The following is a 24,334-nucleotide window of genomic DNA, read 5'->3' on the forward strand; positions in this document are numbered from 1 at the left end:
GATTGAATCTATTTATTTAATTTAATTTTTTCTTATTATATTTTATTTATTGTATTATTAATACTAATATTATGGCTGTCAGTATTAGTATTATTATTATTATATATACAATTTTATATATACATTTTGTTTTGTGTTGAAAAATAAAAATAAAAATATAGCTATATCTATATATCTATATCTATATATAAGTTTACAATGTCACACCTTGAAAATATTTTACTGCTATACAGCAACAACAACAACAGCAATTTTTACTACTAATTCTGTATTATATCTCTATTTTTATATTATATTTCCATTTATGTCCTTTTTTTGGGATTCTTCCTTTAATGATGCTTGTGCTTGCGATGCTGCTTCTTCTTTTTAGACTTTGATAGCTTGGTTTTTTCGGTCTTACGGGACTTTCTCCATTCTTCTGCCCTGTGTTGATCGATCTTCTCCAACAAGGCTTCCGCACGCTTGACCATACCACGGCGCTCGCATTTGATCATTTCGTCTCCGTTTGACTCAATTGTGTCCAACTCTAACAAGGTTCGCATGATTGCGTCTTCATAGCTCAAGAAAGCGCGATTGTCTGGTGTGTTTGCCGTCAGGATAATTGCATCCTTATTGACACCGCGCTCAGCCTTTTGGAAAGTAAGATTGGAAGCCAACACAGGGATTTCTTGTTCTTGCTGTAACTTGTCCAACCTTGCCTGTATCTCACGAAGTTGGTGCAACTTGCGTGCCTTTGTCTCAGGATCATCGGCGTGGGTAAACTCAATCTCTGTTGGGTCTGATGTTAGGAAACTATCTGATTCTTCCACGGGCTCAACCATAGTATCATCTTGTCCAATGGCATCATCGTCTTCATCCTCGTCTTCATCCTCGTCTTCATCCATCTCTTCATCTTCATCTTCATCTTCATCTTCAATTGCATCTTCGCCTTCATCTTCAACATCTTTGGCTTTGGCTTTGGCTTCGGCTTCTGATTTATCCTCATCTTCGGCCTCAGGCTCCATCATAAGCATATCTTCGAGTATATCTTCAAGGTCATCTTCTTTTGGTGGTTTCTCTTGGTTCTTCAAAGAGGCTTGCTTCTTGGGGTCTTCATCCATTGGAGTATGATCGCCAGTAGAAGGAACTCTGTTTGTGGGCTTATTTTGAACTGGTTTCTTGTAAGCTGCCTCTGGATTCGACTCTGACTCTAGAGCGTTCTCTTTTTCTTTCCAAAATTTACGAGCATTGGCAGTTTCAGGAGAAAGATGGATTCCAGGATTAATCGGAGGATGAGTAAACTCGTCAATCAAAGTGGTAAAGCCTTGATTTTTCTTCTTAGGTGCTGTCTCTTCGGGAATTGCTCTCTCCTTTCCTTTTGCGCTGGCGGTAAAAGATTCTTTGGCAGACTCCTTAGTAGACTCCTTGACAGGTTCCTTGACAGGCTCTTTGGCAGACTCCTTGGTAGGCTCTTTTCTTGCAGTTTCTGTAGCGGACTTTTTATTGTTATTGTTATTATCGGCAGTAGTTCTAGCTGTAGACTTTTCAAAAGATCCATTATCATTTTGGTTTTTCACTGGCTTTTCAAAAGAATGCATTGGATCTTTGGGTGACTCGTTTTGCTTCTGAGATGGTGCTTTAGCTGAAGTCTCTTCACCAACGTGAGGCATCTGGGCAGTGGACTTCAAGTCTTTGGTGTAAAGAGGAGTTTCCTTGTGGTTGGCATTGTCTTCGTTATTGGATTGCCGGGCCTGCTGATAGATTGGCTCGCTCTCTGCGACTAGATGATTTATGAGATCTTTGAGTGTCAAGACGTGAGGCTCAATTGGGGGTGTTTTCGAGCCTTCTGAGCGTCTATCTTTTTTAATATCGGCTTCTTTAGAGTCGGTCTCCATTGATTGAGGCTGATCTTGTTTGGTGTTCAAAAAGGAAGCCAATGGGGACTTTTCGTCGAGCAATTGGGATGGAGAAGCTTGAATCGTGGCATCATCATCGTAATCATCATATTCTTCTTCTCCTTCGTCTTCATCGTCGTCTTCTTCATATTCATCTTCTGCAGGCTTTGCTCTCTCTTCTCTGGATAAATCGCGTTGGCTGTGCATATCTTTCCAGACATTTTGCATGTCCTGCGGGGTTTCATGATAGATCTTTGCCGGTTCTGGAATTGAGCTAATATCCTTTTGGCCAAATACTACCTTGAGAAGGTTGGATAATTGCTCAGCATGGAAATCTTTAAAGTCCGAGTTTCCTCCCTCTTCTTCATCATTGTAATCATCATCATCGTCTTCGTCTTCTTCACCATAAGAGGAAGCGGGACTGGTGGGCCGTTCTTGGAGTGGGACAGTGATGATCTTCTGCACAGGTCTGGCAGACATTTCTTGGACTGGACTAGATGGGCGGTTGTAGACTGCAATGTGTGGCTCTTGCTGTCTATCTGCCATCTGGTTGGGTCGGGCTACATTCTCAGGCCGCTCATATTGTCTGCGTACGGCCTTGAAATTTTCCAAGATGGATCTGCATTGACGTTGTTCGAGCGCAGCTGCAAGATATTGGCGGTAGACAGCCTCCTCCTCTTGTCTCTGACGCAATAACGCTTGGCGCTTGTAGTTCTGGAGATAGCGTTCGATCTGGAGGAACCGCTGGCGACGATAATGCTCCTGAAGAAGCTTGAGGTGGTTGATGGCTTGCTCAATACGGCGTCGCTCTTGGATTGCCTGAAGCTCCAGTGGTCTCAGGGTGCGGATGACATGCACCTCTGGGCGTCTGGCCTGCTCATGGTGTAACAATTCCTGGAGCTGGAGATAATCATCCAAAGTCAAGGTGCGCTGGAGATTATTGAGGCCTGGGGTAATCAATAAACGTGGCTGTAGAGATGATTCGTCATAAAACATGATGAGATGGCAATGAACAACAGTAGTGATAATAATAATATTTTTAAAAAAAAGAAGTAGAATAGGGCTTCTATTATCTTTATATATTTATTAATTTATCTTTCTAGAGTAAAGAACTTCTTTTCGATTCTATCATCTTTTATACTCTTTCTACAGGCTCTAGGATATTCCTGCAGATTCCAGAAAACACCAGAACATCTGTGATACCGACTGACCCGCAGTCGTGTGTGACTTCGATAACCCTTAGATATTTCCTTTTATATATAAAGGAAAAATAAATTGGTACTGGCGGAGAAGGAGAAACTTAACTTTTCATTTGACCTGATAAAGTGAGCAAAGCCTTTTTTTTTCTTTTTTTTTCTTAATTCAAAAACCAGTAAAATATCTCGACTCATACGCAAAGATTGACTTGTGTTTCCTGCGTCATTTGTAGGGCATAGCGGATTTATTTATTTATTTATTTTTATAACAGTAGCAATAATAACAATAACAATAACAACAGCACCAACCAGTACCAGTACCAGTACCAGTACAAACATCAGCAGCAACCAAAATAAAAATAAAGATTATACAAAGCACCCCTATGACGTTAAATCTTGAATTGAAACAGGGCTGAGATTGTATTGTTTTATTTTGTGATATGCCACTGTAGAGCTTTCATTATAATGTCGTTCTTCACCAAACTTTAGTCTAAACCTTCGCAGGAGTTATAGGGGGTATCTATTGGCAAATCTCAATACAGAACATTTTAAGATTGACTAGTACAGCTAATTACTTAGAATTGGTGAGTCAGTGAGTGTGTAATTCTTCGTCAAAACTCTATAGCTTAACCCTTCTATGCAAAATAGAACTCTTAAGAACTTATACGTATTTATAAGATGGTGTAACGATTAGTCTAAAAACTAGGAAAAAAAATTGCGATATGGAAGAAACACAACTTCTTTATTTTTATAAAATAGTGCCAAATGTTTTTTTTGTATGGAGCCATTCATAGGCTCAGGTTTATTGATAAAGTCTCGAAATTTGGCTACTACAATGAGAAATTAAACTGTTTGTTTGGAGGGTTGCTAGGATATATATGCAAGATTTTTTAACAAAGGGTGAGACTATATAACATTGGGAATGATTATTCTACAGAAATGAAACGGACCAACATTGCCGGGGTAGGCTATTCAATAGATGTCATGAAAAATTGTCTAATAAAAAGGATCGTTTTGATCAGAATATATGATTAGATACCAAAAACAAAATCAATTCTAGATCCAAATTTACTAAGCAAAGTTTCTCTACACTTATAAGTAACATAATGTAGAACGTTAAGGTCCGCCATCTTGAGAATGTTTTCCATTGATTGCTTCAATATTGATCAAAATATCTCATTTTTTCACTTTAAAAAACTATTTACTAATCAACTTTTCGATATTTACACCACATAAGCATGTCTGATCCAAAAAGTTCCCTCAGACTATACACCTAAAAAATAATTGGAATCTGTGTTTTTTTTCTATTAAGTAAAGTTGTTGAGCAGAACTATTGATAATGCTCAGTGCATGTTTGACCAGCAACAGACCAATATTCATGGAGATATCGGTAGAGGTAAAAATGTCAATATCGATTTACACCATGCGATTTTGTTATTTAAATGCCCGACCGTAAAAGATGTGTGCCCCAAAAAATTGGTCTCACTGTGCCATGGCAGGCTTTATAATAATTTAGCACAGAGTATTAGCAAGATAATAGTGTCATTTATCAAAGCAGATTATTATATATATATCTTTTTTTCTTACAAAAGTCTGTAGTGTAAATCTCGTCTCGTTACATCTAATAAAACAGCGATAATTAATAATAATACTAATAATAATAATAAAATATAACTGTGGGCTTAATTCCTGGATGCCTTTGAGTCTTTTTTTCATGTCAATTACGTTAGGTACATTCTATCAACAACGCCTTCCATTTGCCAAACTATCTGTTTAATGAGAATATTCTCTCATAATACTATGTGTATGTGGCTGTTACCGAAATTGCACAGGAAGAATAAGAAGAAAAAGAAGTGCAAGGTTGGATAGCAAAGTACCAGCAACTTTCCTGTCAGGTGTGTACATGGACCCTTTTTTTTAAAAAAAAAATAGAGTGCTATACACTTGAGAGCTTTAATATGGTTGGGGATATTCAGATTATTTGAAATACGCAATGATGATAATAGTAATAATAACAATAATAAAAAAGGTTGTTGAGCAATATAAAGCTTTTTATTTTTACAGGAATTATTAGTGCTTGTTACCCGTCCTCTCTTCTCAACCTCTTTAGAAAATCCATTTATGATTCTACAAGCATGCTGTGGACAAACTGCTTGAATAAAGATTTCTTAAGAGTATATATATATCGCACACTGTCGTTTGTGTGGAATTAATGAGAGTAAAAGTATTGATGTTGATCTATTTGACTGTAACCTATAATTGCATATGATTAATAACCATCTCAAAGCCCATTTGAATATGTAAAATAAAGTAATTATATATGTATATCACTGAGCCACACAGCGAAACAGTAAAGGAGTTCTTTTTCTTTCTATTTGTGGGTGTATATAAACGGAAGGATCTTAGCAGAATATTTTTTTAATACTTACCTATTCACCGCATGGGTGCCCAGGGTGCATGGTTCATGGTTCATGGTTCATATTGTGTGTGTGTGTATGTGTGTGTGTAAGCGGATAATAAATCGACCCGAGGTTTGTCTAGTGAAATTGGCCTGCTTTCATGTGGGTTTTGCGGGAAGATTTTCGAGACAATGAACCAAAAGACGCCCTGACCAGGCACCTCTTTTAGGGGCTTTGGTTGGCTAGTATCATTTCCAAAAATAATAATAACTATAAGCTCTTTTTTTTAAAAAGGAAGGCCATGTCGGTGTGACAAGAGTTATAGATGTAGGCCTGTGTGTTGACCTCATCCCATTTCTGGTGTGATTTTTTAATTGTTGAGTATCACAAGTAAAATCACCCGGATTCTTTACATACACACTTTGTTCAATGGTAATCTTTAAAGGTGAATAATTGCTTAATATCTGTAAAGAATATGTATATACATGGCCCCCAAGTTGATTTCTATATAGTAATGACATTAAGAGTGGTTTTTATGCTCTATGGATATAAAGCAGGTATCCAACATCAAGTACCGTCAATTCCATGGTATTATTATAAATTGATATCAACAACAGCAACAACATTTCAGAATGATATCACTACTCACTAATACTATTGTTATTACTATAATCATCACTTTCTTTGATTTATTTGGCCCATTTGTGTTAGGATTACGGTTGATATGTGTTTTGTTGTAATAGCAGTTATGCAATTCCAATTCCAATAAACTTATTCACAGCAAAGCACATCAGAGTTTAGAGCGTTAAAATAATGAATAAAATAACAAGTGAGATTGTTGTAACAGCTCTGAATGTCTTATCTCTCCCTTTTCTTTGCACTCTTCCTGATAGCCATTAGCTGATTGTATTCTGTACCTCGCTATTTTTTCTGTCTTTCTTTTTATCGCAATGTATTCTTCTCATTGTCTTAACTAATTGTAAATTGATTTTAATATGAACTTTAAATGAACCAAAAATCCAAAACTATATACATATTTTTCTTGGAACACAATAGTCTCTACCTTTATAATCACTTTTTCTTTTAAGAGTACAAAGAAAAAGGATTGTATTTCTTGCTGTTTTCTACCGATTGTTATTACTAGTACCTTAATTCGTTTCCCACGATTTTAGAGGCTGTTGATTGGTCAATAATACCACTTGAAAATGTGGGGAAACCAAAAAGAAAAGAAACAGAGCAAATTCTAAACGGAGCTTGAGAAAGAAAGAAAGAAAAAAGAAAAAAAAAGTACCTTGTTTCATTTTTCAAATATACACTGTATGTATGTATATAGTGATAATATGATGACTTTAGTGTAGTAAAAGTGGCTTGAACTTCTTCCTTCTTTTAATTTTGAAATCAGTACCATAAAGGAGCCAGGCCACCCGTGCTAGTATTTAAAAGAATATAAAACGAAATAGGGTCCAGTGTGAATGGGAAATCCCGGAACCAGATCCTCTCCGTACTGCCCCGACCAATTTGTTCCTTTTCTTTGTTCTTTTGTGTTAAAAGACCCTTTTTTCCCGGCAAGAGTCGGTTCTTCAAACCATGACGAAGGACCGTGTGTGTGTGTGTGTGTGAGGAGGAGGAGGGTCGAACTCCAGACAATACAAATAATAATACCATATTTATTATATTTCTATTGTATTTTTATTTCTATTATACTGGTTCCCTTAACCCGTACACGAACCCACACGAAAGCACACGAACGCACACGCTCTCACACCCCACATACACCCACACCTTGCTCTACTCCACTCTACTTTGCTCTACTCTACTCTACCCAATAGACCATTAATAGATAGACTTGTCCGTTTGTCTCCGCCCTTCCGATCAATTGACATTTGTACCTGTACCTGTATGTCCACAAGCAAAAATAAATAAATAAATTGCAAAATATATAAAAAGAACCATCTTTAACTGTTTTTTTTTGGTTGTTGTTGTTGTTAATTTCTTAGCTTCTCTTGACTTCTATCCTACCTTTCTTCAACAATGGCACCATTCAACCGCCCCGCTTCCCCTTATGGCCGTCCCGGCAGCTCCAACTCTGTTCGCAGCAAGGTTGAAGAAGAACTCTACGAAATGGCCGGCATTGACTACGACAAGGTCACGATCAAGCGCAACCCCTCTGTTGCGGTCCTTTACGAAGAGGCCCTGACTTACGAGCAAGGAACCGTGATCTCGTCTGCCGGAGCTCTGTGCGCCTACTCTGGCAAGAAGACCGGCCGTTCGCCCAAGGACAAGCGTATCGTCGACGAGCCCACGTCGACCAAGGACATCTGGTGGGGGCCTGTGAACACCAAGATGAGCGACGAGGTGTTTCTGATCAACCGCGAGCGTGCAATTGACTACCTCAACACCCGCCCGCGTCTGTATGTGTTTGATGGCTATGCTGGCTGGGATCCCAAGTACCGCATCAAGGTCCGTGTGGTTGCGTCGCGCGCCTACCACTTGCTGTTCATGCACAACATGCTGATCCGCCCCACCGAGGCTGAGCTCGAGAACTTTGGCACTCCGGACTTTACCATCTTCAATGCTGGTGAGTTCCCTGCCAACAGATACACCACCGGCATGACCTCGACCACCTCTGTCTCGGTCAACTTTAAGCGTGCTGAGATGGTCATTCTTGGTTCTGAATATGCTGGAGAAATGAAAAAGGGTGTAAGTGAAAAAAAAAAAATTGAGTAAATGTGGGGTTATTCGATTTTGATCCTAAAACAAATATTTTATAGATCTTTACTGTGATGCACTACCTTATGCCCAAGGCTGGTGTTCTGTCTCTGCACTCTTCTGCTAACGAGGGACCCAAGGGTGATGTTTCGCTCTTCTTTGGTCTGTCTGGTACTGGCAAGACCACCCTCAGTGCTGATCCCAAGCGTATGTTGATTGGTGATGATGAGCACTGCTGGAGTGACAATGGTGTGTTCAACATTGAGGGAGGTTGTTACGCCAAGTGCATTGACTTGTCTGGCGAGAAGGAGCCCGATATTTTCAACGCTATCCGTTTCGGAGCCATTCTTGAGAACGTTGTTCTTGATGAGGAGTCTCGTGTAGTTGACTATTCTGATGATTTCTTGACCGAGAACACCCGTTGTGCCTACCCCATCTGTAAGTATTATTTTATTGGAGTCCAATAAAAAAAAAAGAAAGTGTTTTCTAATCGTAACTTTTTTGTAGACCATATCCCTAATGCCAAGATCCCTTGTGTTGGTAGCCACCCCAAGAACATCATCTTGTTGACCTGCGATGCGTTTGGTGTTTTGCCTCCTGTGTCCAGATTGACTGCCGAGCAGGCCATGTACCACTTCATCTCTGGCTATACCACCAAGGTTCCCGGTACTGAGGACGGTATTCTGGAGCCCCAGGCTACCTTCTCTGCCTGCTTCGGTGCACCTTTCCTTGTGTTGCACCCTCAGCGCTATGCATCGATGTTGGCCAAGAAGATGTCTGAGCACAAGGCCGATGCCTGGTTGATCAACACTGGTTGGATCGGAGGATCTGCCGCGACTGCCAAGCGCTGCCCTCTCAAGTACACCCGTGCCATTCTGGACTCGATCCACAGCGGCGCTCTTGCAAAGGGCAAGTTTGAGAAGTTTGAGGTGTTTGGACTCGATATTCCTACTGCTGTTGCTGGTGTGCCTGCCGAGATGTTGCATCCTCGCAAGGCCTGGCAGGGAACTCCGGCCCAGTTCACCACCTCGCTCAAGAACGTTGCCAAGATGTTTGTCTCCAACTTTGAGACCTACAAGAGCGAGGCTGCACCCGAGACCTTGGCTGCTGCCCCCAAGATCTAAGAAGAAAGATTATAGTCTTTTAGCCCATTAACACCTCCAACATCTCTCTCTACATACACACACACACATATATATATATGTTGTTTTTCTATCTATCATATTTCTGTAATATCCTTTCTGTCTCTTATGGTACACATGTATTTTGTATTAAAACAAAACAAAAATAAAATAAAATATTCATTTTGTCATCAATATCATCAAGAGTTGTTATTTTGGGCTATGATTTAAAAATAGATAAGAAGATAAACAGTGAACAAACGCCACCCACCGATCAATCCATCAATGTATATACATTGTCTTGATTATTTAGCTATTTTTATATTGATTATAACAAATAAAATAAAATGCACGTGTAAATGTATGTATGTTTTGTAGATGCAAACAAGTAATAAATATTTATTTAAAAAAAGATCGATCTTTTCATATATAGAAATAATCTACATACATTTTCTATATATGTATATATATAAATAGATAAACACAATGTATAGATGTGTAATAGTGATAATGATAATGATAATAAAAAGTTGTTAGTGCATATAGTGTGGATTCTAAAAAAGGAATAACCAGAAAGTTGAAATGTTATTCTTTTTTTATTTGTTTGCTCCTTTTTTTATTTTATTTTTTTTAAAAAAAAAAAAAAAAGAAAAGAAATTTACTTCTTTACTTCTCCCCTTCCCTTACACACATTACATAAATATACATACACTAAATGAGTACAGATAAATATATACTATGATTATTTTAGATTTTTGGGTTTTATTTTATTTTATTTTATTTTATTTTATTTTATTTTTTTCCAATGTTATATAGATAGAAATAAAAAGAAGAATAAAGAAAAAAAATTGATTGTAGCAAATGGTTCTATTTTTAACAGAGAAAGAGATGGAAAGGGAAAGAAACAGAAAGAAGACCAAAAGAGAGACATAAAACAAGTAGTTAATAGTAGTAGTAGTAGTAGTAGTAATATTAATATTAATATATTTATATATATATAAAAAAAAAGGAATGAAAAGTGTACATGAGAGTTTGACTGTATTGTTGTATTGTATAGTATAGTATAGTATTTATAAATAAATGTGTGCAAGTGTATAGAGAGAAAGATAAAAGAAGGGAGAAATAATGAACATAATATTTTATATAGATTTTTTTTCTTAGATGCGTAGTTGGCCTTCTAATGCTTGGAGTTGTCGCTTGTCTTCTGAGCAGGATAGATTTCCCCAGATGATGTCTTGGGTGGTCAGACTTGGGTAATTGAACATTTCGTCCGTAAGTTCGGCCATGTCTTCATCTGATGAGCTTGGAGATGATGTAAGAGACGGAGAGATGTCCGGAGACTGGATGGTGCAGAGAGAGAGAGACATTGATCGTGGAATGGAGATTGGTTCTGATGTTTCGGATAGGTTAGATGGCAGAGAGAGCTTTCTTCGGGTCAGTTCGGTGCGCATGGAGTGAAGGGTTGCAGAGTGGCCGCCGCTGGTGTCGAGTGGATTGAGTTCGGGATAGTATCCTTTTGGTATGCTGATCTTGCTCAGTTGGGGATGGTGTGATGGCTGCATTAGTCTTCCAGAAGCAACATCGGCCTTTGTATAGTACGAAATAAGATGGATCTTTTGGTTGTTGACTGTGCAGATTGAGAAGCTCTGTTTGATCAGCCCATTTGGCTTGTAAGAGCACCCGGCCGATGATCGTGGATATTGACTGGCATGATTGGCTTTGTTTAATGATGATGATGAAGATGATAATGAAGAAGAAGAAGAAGATGATGATGATATTGAAGATGATATTGAGAGGTGTCTGCGTCTGTGCTTTGTGTTTAATTCGCGATAAGTCAGGAAGCTGCCGAGTACACGGCTAGGAGACCAGGTCCGGCCATCGGTCCACCTTCTTACACCGGCCTCACGCTCATCCCAGGCAAACACCGATCCAGAAGTGATATGGACTCGTTCTTTGGATGACAGTCTTCGCTGGACACGGTTGAGTTGGCCTCTTCTGCAGGCCTCAAATATTATGAGAGCATCCTGAGGGGTTTTGATGTGACCAATAAAAGTATCCATGGCAATTCGGTTTATTCTTATTTATTTTTTTATTTATATAAAAAAAAAATTAAAAAGAGAGAAAGAAATAATGAAGGAAAAGAGATAAAGAGAAAAGAAAAAAGGAAATAAATAAGTTTTTTATTTTTTATTGTAATTATTTAATTTTTCTTTTTTGAATAAAAAAAAATGGCATTTTCATAAAATAATAATAGGGGATTAACGTTTAAAATACAAAAAAATAATAAAAATAGAGTAATAGAAACATATAGATTATTTTAATGATTTTTTTCTATTGGATTCTATTGTAAATTTCCTGTTATTCTTATTTTAGTATTTTAAAGAATATATAATATAATATAATATAATATAAAAAAAGTCTCTTTTGAATTCTGTATTTTGATGCGATTGTCTTGTTCGATCCTTGATCGTGCTAAAATATCGATATTTACGTCATGCGGAGTCTAGAACATTTCGAACAATCGATAAATAAATATTTAATTTTAAGATCTAACTATCCAAGGTGCTTCTGTCCCGACGTATTGGGTTGGTTTTAAAAATAAAGAATTTATATAATTTTTAACTTTTGTTGCTAACAAAAGGTACGATCCCCCAATATTCAATCATTGGCTCTTTTCCATGTAATCTCATTGATTCATGGCCGCACCCAGCAAAGAATAGGTAAAGACTTGCAGACATCTACAAAATACATTAGATTAATTTTCTGGGTTGCTACAAATTAGACTTGCCAGAATATGCCACCTAACAGATAAATAATATTAGAAATACTTTTACAAATTTGATCTAATCTAATATGTAACTTACCAAGCATGAAGTTGCGGATTTGGTAAGGAATCAAACACAAAACACAGGTTTGTATCAAACAGCCATACAAGGATTGCAAGTACAAGGCATTGTGTGCCCTGGCGGAACAGTCGGCTGACTTGCTTATTCTGCACTCCCTTGTACAGTTTCCAGACAAGCCAGAAGCAACTCCACATGACAACTCCGAACCTATATGTATAACCAAAGAAAAAGAAAGTTTATTTGAATATCTTTGTTGTTCTTTACTTACGATGTTTGGAATAGATAAAACTGTATTGATCCCTTGAACTGACTGGTTAGGTAGGTTGCTAGTCCACAATAGATTCCAATAGCAAGTCCATATTGGTAGCCTTGATCACTCAACAGAACCCACAACAGATAACTTGCTGTCCAGACCATTGGAACCTTTCTTGAGAATCTTTGGTTATCTTTATATGAACTTTGGACATTATGTCATTCAAGAGCACCACTTGCCTCGTCCCACATTTGATATTCAAACTGAAGTGTTCCATGAAATAATACACTATGTAATAATTATTAAAATTTATTTAAAATTTATTTATCTATTTATTCTTACCTGCCAATTCCAACCACAACAATAAATAAATAGCTAGTCGAGATTTTCAACCCCAAAGAGTTATGATGCAGTGAAAATCCTAATAATCCCATTGTAACCATTGCCAGACTCTAAATTATATATTATATAATTAATTAGATGACTATATTACAACACTATCCCAATCAACACCAGCATCCAATATAAATAAATAACTACATGTATTCTAAATCCTAAATTCTAAATCCTAAATCCTAAATTCTAAATTTTAAATTCTATTTCATTTCAACTTGCAGATATTGTATTCCAAAACTCGGCAATATAGTAAGAATGTACGTAATTTTCTTCGCACCTATAAAACACCATATTTGTACATTGTAAAAGTAAGCAACTATTTATATTTATTTATATTTATTTTATTTACCAGTCAACCGAACTTGTAGTTGGTCCCCAGTAACCATCCTGATGACTCATTTCAGTCGAAATCTCTCAAACCAAAAAAATTTTAAAGAGAAAGAAAAGAGAGAGAGAGAGAAAATAATTTATTTTATTATTAATTTTATATATAAAAAAAATAATTATATATATTTTGTGTAAATAAATAAAATATTGTTTACATTCCAACATCATCCATCCAGGTAATCATCCTTTTAAACATCTCATTGTCCTCATTGACAGTCTCATGGTCTATCCAACCCTCCAAGAAGGCTGGAGGGGTTGAGTTTGGTAGACTGGAGACAAGGGCGATTGGAAAACGTGGTTCGAATTCACTAGACGGCAGGTCTGTCTTTGTAGAGTGTTTTGGCTCTAAAAGCACCAAACCAGACACGGGCTTATTGGACACATATTTCTGACAAACTCTCCAGGATTCATAATCATGTCCGATAAAGAGAGGGGGAAAGAATGAGAGGGATTTTGTACAATCCGATAATTCTATAATACAGACAAGGTTATTTAATCTATTGAGTGATTCCATGTCTCTTGATTTAACCTTTGTAATACATATTCAATCGTTCGTCTGGCCCAAGGTGCTTGTCTGTTATTGATAAGTGTGCGACTGTAGACATGTAACCGAGTTGACTCAATCGATTCTGCCACTCTGCAGACCAACTTTTTTTTTTTATTAATTTTATTTTCTTAATTATTATTTACCTTACCCTTTGGGTGCATTGGTTTCAAGTATCAATATTGGAGTGGGTCTTTTGATAGGTGAACTGTTGGACGCATCCATGGCAGTCAAGCTAACCTTTGAACGTATTTGACATGCAAATTTTTTTAAATTCAAAAACCTGCTACTTTTGGCAAACATTTCTATTATATTTATTTATATTATATTAATTAATTAAGAAAGAAAAGCAAAGAGAGAGAGAGAATAATTAACAATATTTTTCTCTCTCTCTCTTGTTTGGTTGTCTGTACTACAAAATAGCCTGTAATAATAATAATCTAATTAACAAGCCAATCATATTGTCTTTTATCGTAAAAGATGCTTTTGTAAATAATTAGTAACACTTGGACAATCCTATACATCAATTAGATTAGATTCCAAGCCCTTTTTTTTTTCTTTTTCTTTCCACAAAAATATATTCAATTCAATTCAGTATAAATCAGTGGCAATTTTTCTTTATTTTTACTTTATTTTTCTTGGTGAGGGGGAGGTTGATTATTTGGTTATTTTGATTGGCTGGAAGGATAAATAAGGTCAAACTAATTTGTTATTTTTTTTTAAAGAACAGAAATAAAATATACATATTATATATTATATATATTTATTAATGTATTTTGTGGGCGAACCTTGCAAGTTTAAACCAAAAAAAAAAACAACAAAAAAGGGGGTGGTCAAAAAAAATTAAAGATTTTTTTTTTAGACTTTAATTTACACTATTAGTTTAAGAATAAATAAAAAAATAAAAAAATAAAATAAAATAGAGAGAGAGAGAGAGAAATGGGGTCTTCTTAATTGCACCTTTTTTCTTCTTTTTCTTATCTGTCTACCGCTAATATATAGCTATAGCTATGTTCTCACATTTTGTACTTTTGCTTTCCTTTATCTTGGACTCTTGGCACACTAAAATAAACTTTAGCCTATTTTATTTCCACATGATGGTTATATATACATACAAATTATTATTTTTATAATAATTGAAATAGTCTATTGCTGTCATATTAGCTTTTACAAGGAGTAACCAAAGATAGATAAAGAGAAAAAAAAATTAGAGGGGCAAGAAAGAAAGAAAGGTATAATTTTTTATGTTTTGAATTTACGCATATAACACACACATACAAAATAATAATAAAGAAAAAGGCCAATCATTTTATTCTATCTTTTTCTTAACTGGTGTGCTTTGAAAACGATGGTTACCAGTAGGTAAATCACTAAAGAGTTATAAAATAAAAACTATCAATTAATGGATAATTAGCTCTAGCTACAAATAATCAAGTACATGAAACACGCATAAATGCATAAGAAAGAAAGAAAGAGAGAGAGAAAGATATTCCTGTTGCTGCATTTATACTTTATTTATTTATGCATTCATGCATTTTATTCTTTGAGCTTATATATTTTGTAGTCTGTAGTTATGGCCTCTCCTTCAAGTGTTTTTTTTTTGTTTTTGTTTTTATTCTATTAATTAATTAATTAATTAATTATTTGACTTGACTTGATTTGATTTGATTGTTTGTTTGAGTGATGAGGCAATCGAGCAATCGAGAAATCGAGAAATCGAGAAATCGAGCGATCGAATGGACTAAATGACTAAATGACTCAATGACTCAATGACTGAATATTTAATTTAATTGATTTTATTTTTATAGATATATATTGGGGGAGTAAAAAGATAAACGAGAAGAAGAGGGGGGGATGATATTCTTAAATGCTGATTCTGGCAAGTCAATTTTAAGCCAAGTTTTATTACCCTCATTTTAAAACCTTGTTAAACTTTGGCTACTTTATAAACGAATAGCATGTTATTTATTTATATCTTGTGAATCATTTAAATGTATATACACACACTATCTTTCTTATTCTATGGTGTATGGTATATTTTGTATGAAATGATAAATAAATCACCAGTTTTTCTATTCATTCGTTTCTTGATTTCCATTTGCGTGTCTAGCGTCTAATTTCTTTTTAGTGTGTGAAATAATAGAGAGAATGATAATAATAAATAAATAAAAATTAGCATTACAAAATAATAACGGGAAAAAGAAATATAGCACTATTGATCCTAATTACAAATATGATCATGATCATTATCATAATCACCCAAAAAATAAATAAAATATCCTTCTTTTCCCTATTTAGATTAACCCTCAATTTACTCGATATTTTCTATTAAAGTATATAGTAAGATAAATAAATAAATAATATATATATATATATATATATAATTGTAAGTGAGAGACAAAGGGAAAGTAGGGAAGGAAAAAAAAAGAGGGGGAGGGGGGGATTATCAAATATACATATAATTAATTAATTGATTGATTATTTTGTATTTTGTATTTTTTTTTTAAAAAAAAAAACAAAATAGTCAAAATCAGATCTTTTACATTTTTGCACATTTTTATAAATTTATAAATTTACAAATGTTGTGTATGTATAATATATTATTTTTTATCGATAAAAAAAAATAGAGACAAAATAATCTGGTTGAATTGAACAATTCGTCTGTCTGTCTGTCTACCCCTTTCCTTTTCTCCCTTATTTTCCCTATACTTTTATATATATATATATTTGTGTTTGATATTTCTTGTCTACAACTTTATAATCTTTATTTGATCTATTTATTTTCTACTCCAGAGTCTGTGCCAAGATAACCAATAACCTACTCAATAGTAAAGAAACGTTATTCACTATTTCTTTATTTTCCATCTCATTCCATTCCTTTCCTTCCCCCTTTTCTCCTTCTTTTATATACAAACATACATATTCCCCCCCTCTCTCTCTCTCCTCCTTCTTGTATGTATATACCTTGGAGCATTGGTTATTTATTGTCAAAGGAACAATTGCAACAACAGCAACAAATCAAATAAAAGAAAATTACTTGTTCCTTAAAAAAAAAAGCCAACAACACCAAACACAGGAGATGGAAAAATAAACAACTTTTTGTAAATAGGTAAAAAAAAAAATGTGCATATCAAGAAATAAGTATCTATAATCTTCTATGACCAAGAATGTCCATATTATTCTTTTTGAGAAACACGCTTCTTTTCCTATGTTGCCTTGGTTACTTACCCCTCTTATACTTCTCCTTCTTGGCTATCTATCTATTTAGATTGCATTATAATTCACCACATACTTGTACACATGTGGATATGCACACAACTCTATACACTACACCCTTCACTCATAATTTTATTTTATTTTATTTTTAAATTAATAAGAAATATAGCACATGCAACTTTGCCTCTAATGGTTACTTTGGTGGCACAATGAATAAATAAATAAATAAAGAAAGCTCTTTTCCTCATATTCTATTCAAATCCTCTAATGCGTTTTAACTTTATCAATACTCTAATAAAAATACATCATATCTATAAAATATAATAAACCCAAAGAAAAACAGACTTTTGCTCTCCCCCTTTTTTCGTTACATATTGTATGTATGCACCATTCTGTATAGAACATCAAAAGCTAGAAACAACAGAAGCTTTCACACACTATATATTATTCATAGTGAACAATCAAGGTGTACCCATGTGTATCTACATACGCTAAGCCATATTTGTATCTATCTATGATATCTCAAGAAATCTCTATAGAAATAAAACATCAATTAGTCAAAGATTCATTTGATTGCTGTTGGTTTTTATAATCCAAGGGTAGAAATGAATACAATACCATAAGAGGGTCCTTGATTGTAGTAAAACAAAAGTGTGTTGAATAAGGATCTCTATCAATCTAGAGCCTAATCTTCTTCTTCTTTATACAAACAGTCAATAGTAGTTGGCAGTAGAGTGACTGCCATTCTTAATGCGTATGATCTTTACCAGTAAGCTTAATTTCCTTTTTATTTTATTTTTCCTTTTTTGGCCTGACTTTTTTTTATTATAATTAGATAATTGGACATGATGTGCTTGTGTGCAAGAGTGTATGTGCTTCTTACTGTTATTTTATTTTTATTTTTTTGGCTTTAATTTCTTGTGCTATGGATTTTGTGTATTTTCTTTGTACTACAATAATTACAGTCTCTCCCAACACCTCTTTATATAGCCTGCTCAATAATAACAGCAACAAAGAACGATTGGAAAATTATACGTTTTAGAAGCATTGGATTTTGTTTGTCTATAGAATAAAATAAAATAAAAAGTGAAAGCAAGAAAAGAAGACCTTTTTCTTGGTATGTCTCATAAAAAAAAAATCAAAAAAAAAATCAAATTCAATTGAAACGAATCTAATCTCAGCAATCAAAATCAAATTAAAATAATAAAATAATAAAATAATTAAATGATTAATATCTTCTTTCTTCTATATACAAACTCGACAAACCAATTATACACCAAAACATCATAATGTCAACGCCATCACTAAAAGATGGCCGGGCAACAACAGCCCTCGAAATAGGGCCTGGAATATTTCGCTCAAAAGAATCCAAGCAGTCTGTCCATCAACGCAAAATATCCTTGTCTTCCGCATGTCCACCTACTGGTGCTCGTTTACCAAAGGCACACTCCAGATACTTTTATTGGCCAGAGTTTTTTTCTTTAGACAAATTGCTATCACTATTATCAACATCATCATCATCATCATCAACAGCAACAACAACAACGCCAACGCCAACTAGAAATTGGATACGAAAATTGGTCAGGACAAGAGCAGTAAGATATCTTGGCTGGGCATATGTTCTCTTTAGTATCTGCATTGCCACCGGTCATCTATTTCTCTGGTCAAATGGACCAACCACAGGCAAGTCAAATAAATAAATAAATATTAAAATTGCCAAGATTTTACGGATTACTAAACCAACCGACAAATATTTGTGTATAACATCAAATTCTATAGATTCAGTCAATCCACTCACAGCACAACCACAATCATCATCACCGGATTCAGCAATAATATCCCCGGATCTAATCCCACCAGACAACCCATCTCTACTCAACACACTCTCCCCTCGTCTCCGTCTCTCCAAAATGCTCAGCAAATCACTAGTCAAATCCGAACACATCCGTCCATATTGGTTCTTGTCCGATGCCACACCTGCCCAAGACGCTCTCACGCTTGCTACTGTCATGACACTTGACCAGTGGTCTGATCTTGTACATATCGCGAATCTCTGGCAAGGTAAGCAAACAAATGTATATATATATATATATATATATAAGAATGAATATTTTTTTTAACACTCACACTTATAATTATACTTGTATGTTCGTAGGTCCTATCTCAGTCACACTCCAGGTTCCCACGGAAGTTGGCCTGAGTCCAAGTGCAATTGTAGGCCGGCTGCTACGAATCAAAGACGAGTATGAAGCCGAGGCTGTTCTCAAAAAGCATGTCGACATCCACCTCGTTCTTCGTCCTACGCAGGAAAACCAACCTAGTCTTGGTGGATTCCAGGAAGCGCGTAACATTGCCCGCCTATTCAGTCGATCCGAGTTTGTTGTACATGTGCCCATTAAAACCCAGTGGATATCTGATCTCGCAAAGTCGGTCCAAACCTACGCTTCTTTGCTTCGGGATGGCGATCTCTTGGTCGTGCCCACATTTGCCCATCCTGCCGTTGCCAATATCGATGACATTAATGGCCTCAGTGCTGCCAATTCTGCTGCTGCTGCTGCTGCTGCTGCCATCCAGGCTCATGCTCCTCAGGGATTCGATTGGCCGTTTGACAAAGAAACTCTGTTGGACCAGGTAGAGGAAGGTCGAATCGGGTTGCTCGACTATCATTGGGGGCTCAATGAAGGACCCACGTCGTACGAGGAATGGCAAGCAGCAGACACGCCCTATCTTGTGACTGACTATAGCTATCACTACGGCCCTGTCTACATATCCACTCGCAAAGGACACCCATGGTATGTATAATAAGTCCAAGATTTTATTTTATTTTATTTAGTGTATAATTAGATATAATGTGCTGTGATTTAATGAAATGTCTGTTAGGTGTGAGGAACGGTTTGAAGATGCTCTTCCGGCTTGTATCTATTCAGCCTATCTTGCAGGAGCAGATCTGTGGGTACTTCCAAACGACTACATCTTAAGGACAGGCCAAGAGCCCGAGAATACTCTTTCAGGAGAAGCAGTGAGTGGATAGATATCTACAGAGTAAATTGATTTATTGATTTATCTTTTTTTTTTAAAAAAAAATTATTAGCGCAAGATTCAATTGCAACTGTACAAAAATTATCGCATTGAGCAGTGTGTCTTTTACGCAAGAAAGTTTGACCAGAGCCAAGAATTTGGATCCGAGCGCTCGAGTCACATAAAGCAAGAGTGCACCAAAGTTATCGGTAGTCTTAGAAAGCAAGAAATGATCAGCAAGAAGCCTTAGTTGGTTTAGTTTTTAGACCTTGGATATATCGATTATCCAAGCTACACAATGTGTGTGTGTATGTAGGATGAATGGCAGCATTTTTGGATTCTTTTGTCATTCTTACTCTGTACTTAATTATTTATTATATTTTTATTATCAAAAAAAGAAAGAAAGAAAGAGAGTTCAAACAGGTTTTTTTTACAACCTAATTAATATTCATTCTTCTATAGACATCTTTTACTTTTTCTATCTATTTATTCATTAATCAATTAATTTATATAAAACTCTTCATTCAAACACGTAGAATGATCAATGTACTTTATAAGCTGGAATATCAATTGTGTATAACGTAAGGTCCAAGAAGTATAGCAAATACATACCTATAGTTTGTTTTAGATAAGACAAACATTAAAGAAAGTAAAGCAAAAGGGGTCGGGGACTATGCTACCGGTCCCCACTTTTTTCTTTCTTTAGGCTGGGTTGGGTGGTGGTGACACGCTTGTTGAGATTTTTTTTTAAAAAGATAATACTCATGTGGGACAAACAATAACCCAGAGTTACCAGCTTCATCTTTGTGTGTGCATGTAGATGTTACTGAGAGGGTCTTTGCCGTGCGTTTCAGAACCCCGCGTTTTTCAGTTGGTTGGAAAATAAAATAGTAGTAGCAGTAACAGTAGCAGTAGTAGTTGGAGCAGCAGCAGTAATAATAATAATAATATCAATAAAACTCGGTTCTCACGATCTGACTTTTCACTTCTTCTTTCTTTCTTTCTTTCTTTCTTTCTTTTCTTTTCTTTTCTTTTCTTACTTGAAACTCTCACATAAACCATGGCAGCCAGTTCAGCCGTCGCCCAGACTGCTATGCAGCGGTTCATCAATTCTCCTGCTGGACCAAAGACTATCCACTTTTGGGCACCTCTTGCCAAATGGGTAAACAAATACTCTTTTCTTTTCTTTTTATCAATCACTTATACACAGTCAAGTAAACTAAAAAGAAAAGCTATCTATATAACCTACCAGGGACTTGTTATTGCTACCATTGGTGATCTCGAAAGACCAGTCGAGAAGTTGAGTCTCAAGCAAAATGCATGTAAGTATATTTTCCAAAAACAAGACTAAAAAAAACAACAATATAAAATCTGACATGAAAAAAAAAATTATAAAAAAATATATCTATTAGCTCTCATGGTAACCGGTTTACTGTGGAGTCGTTATGCAATGGTGATTATCCCCAAGAATTGGTCTTTGTTTGCCGTCAATGCTTTTGTTGCTGGAACTGCCATGGTCCAAACTGGTCGTATCCTTCAGTGAGTAATTCTTTCTTTATATATATATATATATGTTTCTTGTTTTGGGTATAGAATCTGGACCTGGTCCTAGTGCTTGCCCTTGCCCTAGACCTAGACCTAGATCTGGTCATGGTACTGGTACTGAGTATTGGTGTTAGCCATCTTTCTCGCCATCTCCTTTCCCATCTACCCACATACAGACACATACATAAACATTCTTGTGATGGGTAGCTTTTATTTGTATTCCAGTCAACTCACAGACATATATCTTTATCTTTATCTATATACTTTTTTTTTCTATTTTTGACCCGGGATAAATAAATCACAGGTACCAGCAGACCGATGCCTATAAGCAGCAAGAGAAGCAAGCCGTTGCCGCCTAAACGAAACCAAGAAAAAAATAAAAAAGAAAGAAAAAAAAAGGGCAGAAATCAGCATTTTGGATTCTTACGCATTTACTTGCCAGTTTTGAAAAGGTCTATGTTACTTAGACACACCTTTTACACCAAAATATAATATAATATAATATAATATATATGTATTTATTTATTTATTATACACGGTATTTTCGGTTGAGTTTGGGATGTTTTTTTTTTTTTTTTTTTTTTTTCAAAAAAAAAAATTGGGGAAAAATATAAAAAATAAAATAGAGATGTGGAGATATATGTAACAATCTTTTCAATCTTTTCAATCTACGCACATCCAGATATACATCTTCTGTGATGTTGAACCCAAGATTTCCTGTTTTGGAATATCTTATATCTCCAATATTCTTACAAAGCTCTCATAAATCAATAAGGCAAGGGGAGGGCAGATCCCATTTCTTTAAGATCCTAGATTTACTCTCAGGTCCAGCAGCATTCAGTACGCATACAGCACACAAAGCCATTAACCACCTAAAGACCGGCGGATGTTACTCATCAGTAGAGCGTGTAAGCTGTCGTGCATGTCAGGACGCCAGATGTTTGCTTGCACAACATATAAACCTTGCCTGTCTTTTAGTATGGGCTTACTGATCTGTTTTCAGATGTCTGAAGAATCATAGAACAAATCCACAAAGCAACACAGTATTCTTAGCATACACCTCTTCATCAAAGCCAGGAAAGATACCTATCTCTTTTTTGCAACCCATATTCGATCCTTGTACCTATCAAACCTTTGGGTCCATTCATTCGTTAGTGTGACACCACACCACACCACACTAATGCATCCTTTCTTTCTCTCTGTATTGCGCATGTACCACAATTACTCTACTCACAATCAAAAAATAAATATCTTGGTATCGGTTCTTGTCAAGTATATATACGTCGATCATATTCTTTAGACCAAGAGGTTATTACATACATATATTATCGATACAATTTGTCCTAAGCTAAAATATACCTCATCATAGTCATACCTTATACATTATATCTATATCTATATCTATATAACTGTGACTAATCTCCACTTATTTCTTCTTCTTCTTTGTATGGTCATCCAATTATGATTTACTCATTTTATTAAGTATTCAGATTTTTAAATGGCCCTGACTCTGATGCAAAGTAAAGTGTGTAGTAAACACAAATGCCTGACGGTTTATTTTGGTATACATAAAGAAATAAGGTACTAAATAAATTCAAAGCATGGATGATGTTTGCTTTCTTTTGTTATCTATATTGCTGTCGGTGGTACTGGTTTTGGAAATCCCTTTTCGTTTTCCAGTCTTCTGGGGAGAGATAAAAGGAGGAGAGAGAGGGCTGTTGTCGTCTGAGATGGTTTCGTCGCTGCTGTAATACTCAAAACTTGTCATGTATCTTTGCAAAACATCGGCACCGTGGATGACCAACTTCAACGTTTTGAACAGATTCTTGACATAGCGAGGGAGGTCCTTTGGATATGTAGCAGGGTTGGTCGGAATTGGGTATGACATGACTTCCACAAAACAATAGAATCCAATGATGGGCATGGTCAGACAGTACAAATGGATGGTGTTTTTATACAGCTGCATTCCAAAAAGCATCAGATCTTTTGCTTCTGCCATAACCAGCTTTTGTCGCAAGATGCTTTTCATCATCTTTTTCAGATTCTTTGCTATCTTTTGCCTGTCCTTGAGATAATGCGTAAAGTCTTCTTTCCACATTGGGCCCGAGATCTCCAGGATCAAGAGGTCCAGGTTCAGTCGTTTCAAACAGATTATACCGTCAATTGAGGACCCCGACGATCTATTCTCATCATCATTCTTTGCCAGGTTTTCTTCTTCTTTCGAAGCCGACAGCTTTGTTTCGCCCCACTTGTAATACCACTCCTTTTCGTTCAAGTCAAAAAGAGTCATAAAAATGCCACTGAAGTAGCTGATCAAGAACGTATACTCGTTTTGGGAAACAATAGAACCACGAGCTCTCTTTTGTTGAAGCTTTATGATTTTCAAACATTTCTTCTTCCATCTGTACCCTCTATCGGTAGCTTCCAGCACTACTTTTGCCCGAGGTCTTTGTTCTGTGTCTGCCATGGAGCGCACAAGGCTCTTTGTATAATCATAAGCAATGTTTGGTGTAAACTGTGCAGAGGAAGTGTTGCTGTTAAGAGCATCTATACATCTTTCTTTAATAGCGTTGTTCCATTTTAAAAAGTCATCTTTCAATAAACGTCTGGTAGCATTCTCTTCAACCTTGGTAACAAAATCAAGTATTCCATAATACATATAATCTCGCTGGTGGACCTCAACTCGTTCTTTCTTTGCTTCATTTATCATCATCAGTAAATCTTTATTCAAGCTAGGGATATCAAGGTTGAAAGGAATATCGGGATCATTTGGCTTTAAAAAAAAGGCATCAATCTAAATGCCAAAATAATAGTAATGTATAACTCTTAG

The 24,334-nt window shown here is 35.8% G+C and overlaps 7 protein-coding genes across 7 annotated transcripts; 3 read left to right on the forward strand and 4 right to left on the reverse strand.

Annotated features, from left to right (window-relative positions):
- Positions 1–7,500: 7,500 nt before the first annotated feature.
- On the forward strand, positions 7,501–9,302 carry PHYBLDRAFT_113218 (hypothetical protein; the record flags this gene model as incomplete). Its single annotated transcript, XM_018428335.1, has 3 exons — positions 7,501–8,169; positions 8,241–8,616; positions 8,686–9,302. The coding sequence occupies 3 exons, from the start codon at positions 7,501–7,503 to the stop codon at positions 9,300–9,302; spliced, it is 1,662 nt and encodes a 553-aa protein (XP_018291061.1).
- A 1,487-nt stretch (positions 9,303–10,789) lies between these two features.
- Positions 10,790–11,359, reverse strand: PHYBLDRAFT_6945 (hypothetical protein; the record flags this gene model as incomplete). Its single annotated transcript, XM_018442094.1, has 1 exon — positions 10,790–11,359. A coding segment is annotated over one exon (570 nt), but the record flags the coding sequence as incomplete, so codon positions are not given.
- Positions 11,360–11,882: 523 nt separating this feature from the next.
- Positions 11,883–13,234, reverse strand: PHYBLDRAFT_159064 (hypothetical protein). The gene is made up of 8 exons (XM_018433908.1): positions 13,144–13,234; positions 13,014–13,071; positions 12,741–12,850; positions 12,638–12,686; positions 12,414–12,568; positions 12,164–12,352; positions 12,088–12,100; positions 11,883–12,037 (listed from the first exon to the last, which is right to left on the reverse strand). The coding sequence occupies exons 1-8, from the start codon at positions 13,191–13,193 to the stop codon at positions 11,918–11,920; spliced, it is 744 nt and encodes a 247-aa protein (XP_018291063.1). The 5' UTR covers positions 13,194–13,234; the 3' UTR covers positions 11,883–11,917.
- Positions 13,235–13,332: 98 nt separating this feature from the next.
- PHYBLDRAFT_146338 (hypothetical protein) lies at positions 13,333–14,028 on the reverse strand (the record flags this gene model as incomplete). Its single annotated transcript, XM_018431628.1, has 3 exons — positions 13,333–13,652; positions 13,711–13,829; positions 13,877–14,028. 3 exons carry the CDS (start codon positions 14,026–14,028, stop codon positions 13,333–13,335), a joined length of 591 nt encoding a protein of 196 aa, XP_018291064.1.
- A 4,202-nt stretch (positions 14,029–18,230) lies between these two features.
- Positions 18,231–20,209, forward strand: PHYBLDRAFT_146339 (glycosyltransferase family 49 protein; the record flags this gene model as incomplete). Its single annotated transcript, XM_018431629.1, has 5 exons — positions 18,231–18,588; positions 18,721–19,002; positions 19,097–19,733; positions 19,822–19,960; positions 20,033–20,209. The coding sequence occupies 5 exons, from the start codon at positions 18,231–18,233 to the stop codon at positions 20,207–20,209; spliced, it is 1,593 nt and encodes a 530-aa protein (XP_018291065.1).
- A 796-nt stretch (positions 20,210–21,005) lies between these two features.
- Positions 21,006–22,044, forward strand: PHYBLDRAFT_134125 (hypothetical protein). Its single transcript, XM_018429622.1, has 4 exons — positions 21,006–21,121; positions 21,212–21,281; positions 21,372–21,498; positions 21,809–22,044. The coding sequence occupies exons 1-4, from the start codon at positions 21,020–21,022 to the stop codon at positions 21,861–21,863; spliced, it is 354 nt and encodes a 117-aa protein (XP_018291066.1). The 5' UTR covers positions 21,006–21,019; the 3' UTR covers positions 21,864–22,044.
- Positions 22,045–23,022: 978 nt separating this feature from the next.
- PHYBLDRAFT_159066 (hypothetical protein) lies at positions 23,023–23,701 on the reverse strand. Its single transcript, XM_018433909.1, has one exon. The coding sequence runs from the start codon at positions 23,600–23,602 to the stop codon at positions 23,099–23,101; it is 504 nt and encodes a 167-aa protein (XP_018291067.1). The 5' UTR covers positions 23,603–23,701; the 3' UTR covers positions 23,023–23,098.
- Positions 23,702–24,334: the final 633 nt, after the last annotated feature.

The sequence above is a fragment of the Phycomyces blakesleeanus genome (assembly GCF_001638985.1).
Source record: "Phycomyces blakesleeanus NRRL 1555(-) unplaced genomic scaffold PHYBLscaffold_12, whole genome shotgun sequence".
Taxonomy (NCBI): domain Eukaryota; kingdom Fungi; phylum Mucoromycota; class Mucoromycetes; order Mucorales; family Phycomycetaceae; genus Phycomyces; species Phycomyces blakesleeanus.

Bases quoted from the DNA above. Each gene is read 5' to 3' on its own strand.
- PHYBLDRAFT_159064 (XM_018433908.1), bottom strand. From the start codon at position 13,193: ATGAGTCATCAGGATGGTTACTGGGGACCAACTACAAGTTCGGTTGAC. The intron at 12,851-13,013 runs GCAAGTTGAAAT...TATATAATTTAG, and splicing joins AGTTTTGGAATACAATATCT to AGTCTGGCAATGGTTACAAT. The intron at 12,687-12,740 runs GTAAGAATAAAT...ATTATTACATAG, and splicing joins GTTGTGGTTGGAATTGGCAG to TGTATTATTTCATGGAACAC.
- PHYBLDRAFT_134125 (XM_018429622.1), top strand. From the start codon at position 21,020: ATGGCAGCCAGTTCAGCCGTCGCCCAGACTGCTATGCAGCGGTTCATC. The intron at 21,122-21,211 runs GTAAACAAATAC...ATAACCTACCAG, and splicing joins GGGCACCTCTTGCCAAATGG to GGACTTGTTATTGCTACCAT. The intron at 21,499-21,808 runs GTGAGTAATTCT...AATAAATCACAG, and splicing joins CAAACTGGTCGTATCCTTCA to GTACCAGCAGACCGATGCCT.
- PHYBLDRAFT_159066 (XM_018433909.1), bottom strand. From the start codon at position 23,602: ATGTGGAAAGAAGACTTTACGCATTATCTCAAGGACAGGCAAAAGATA.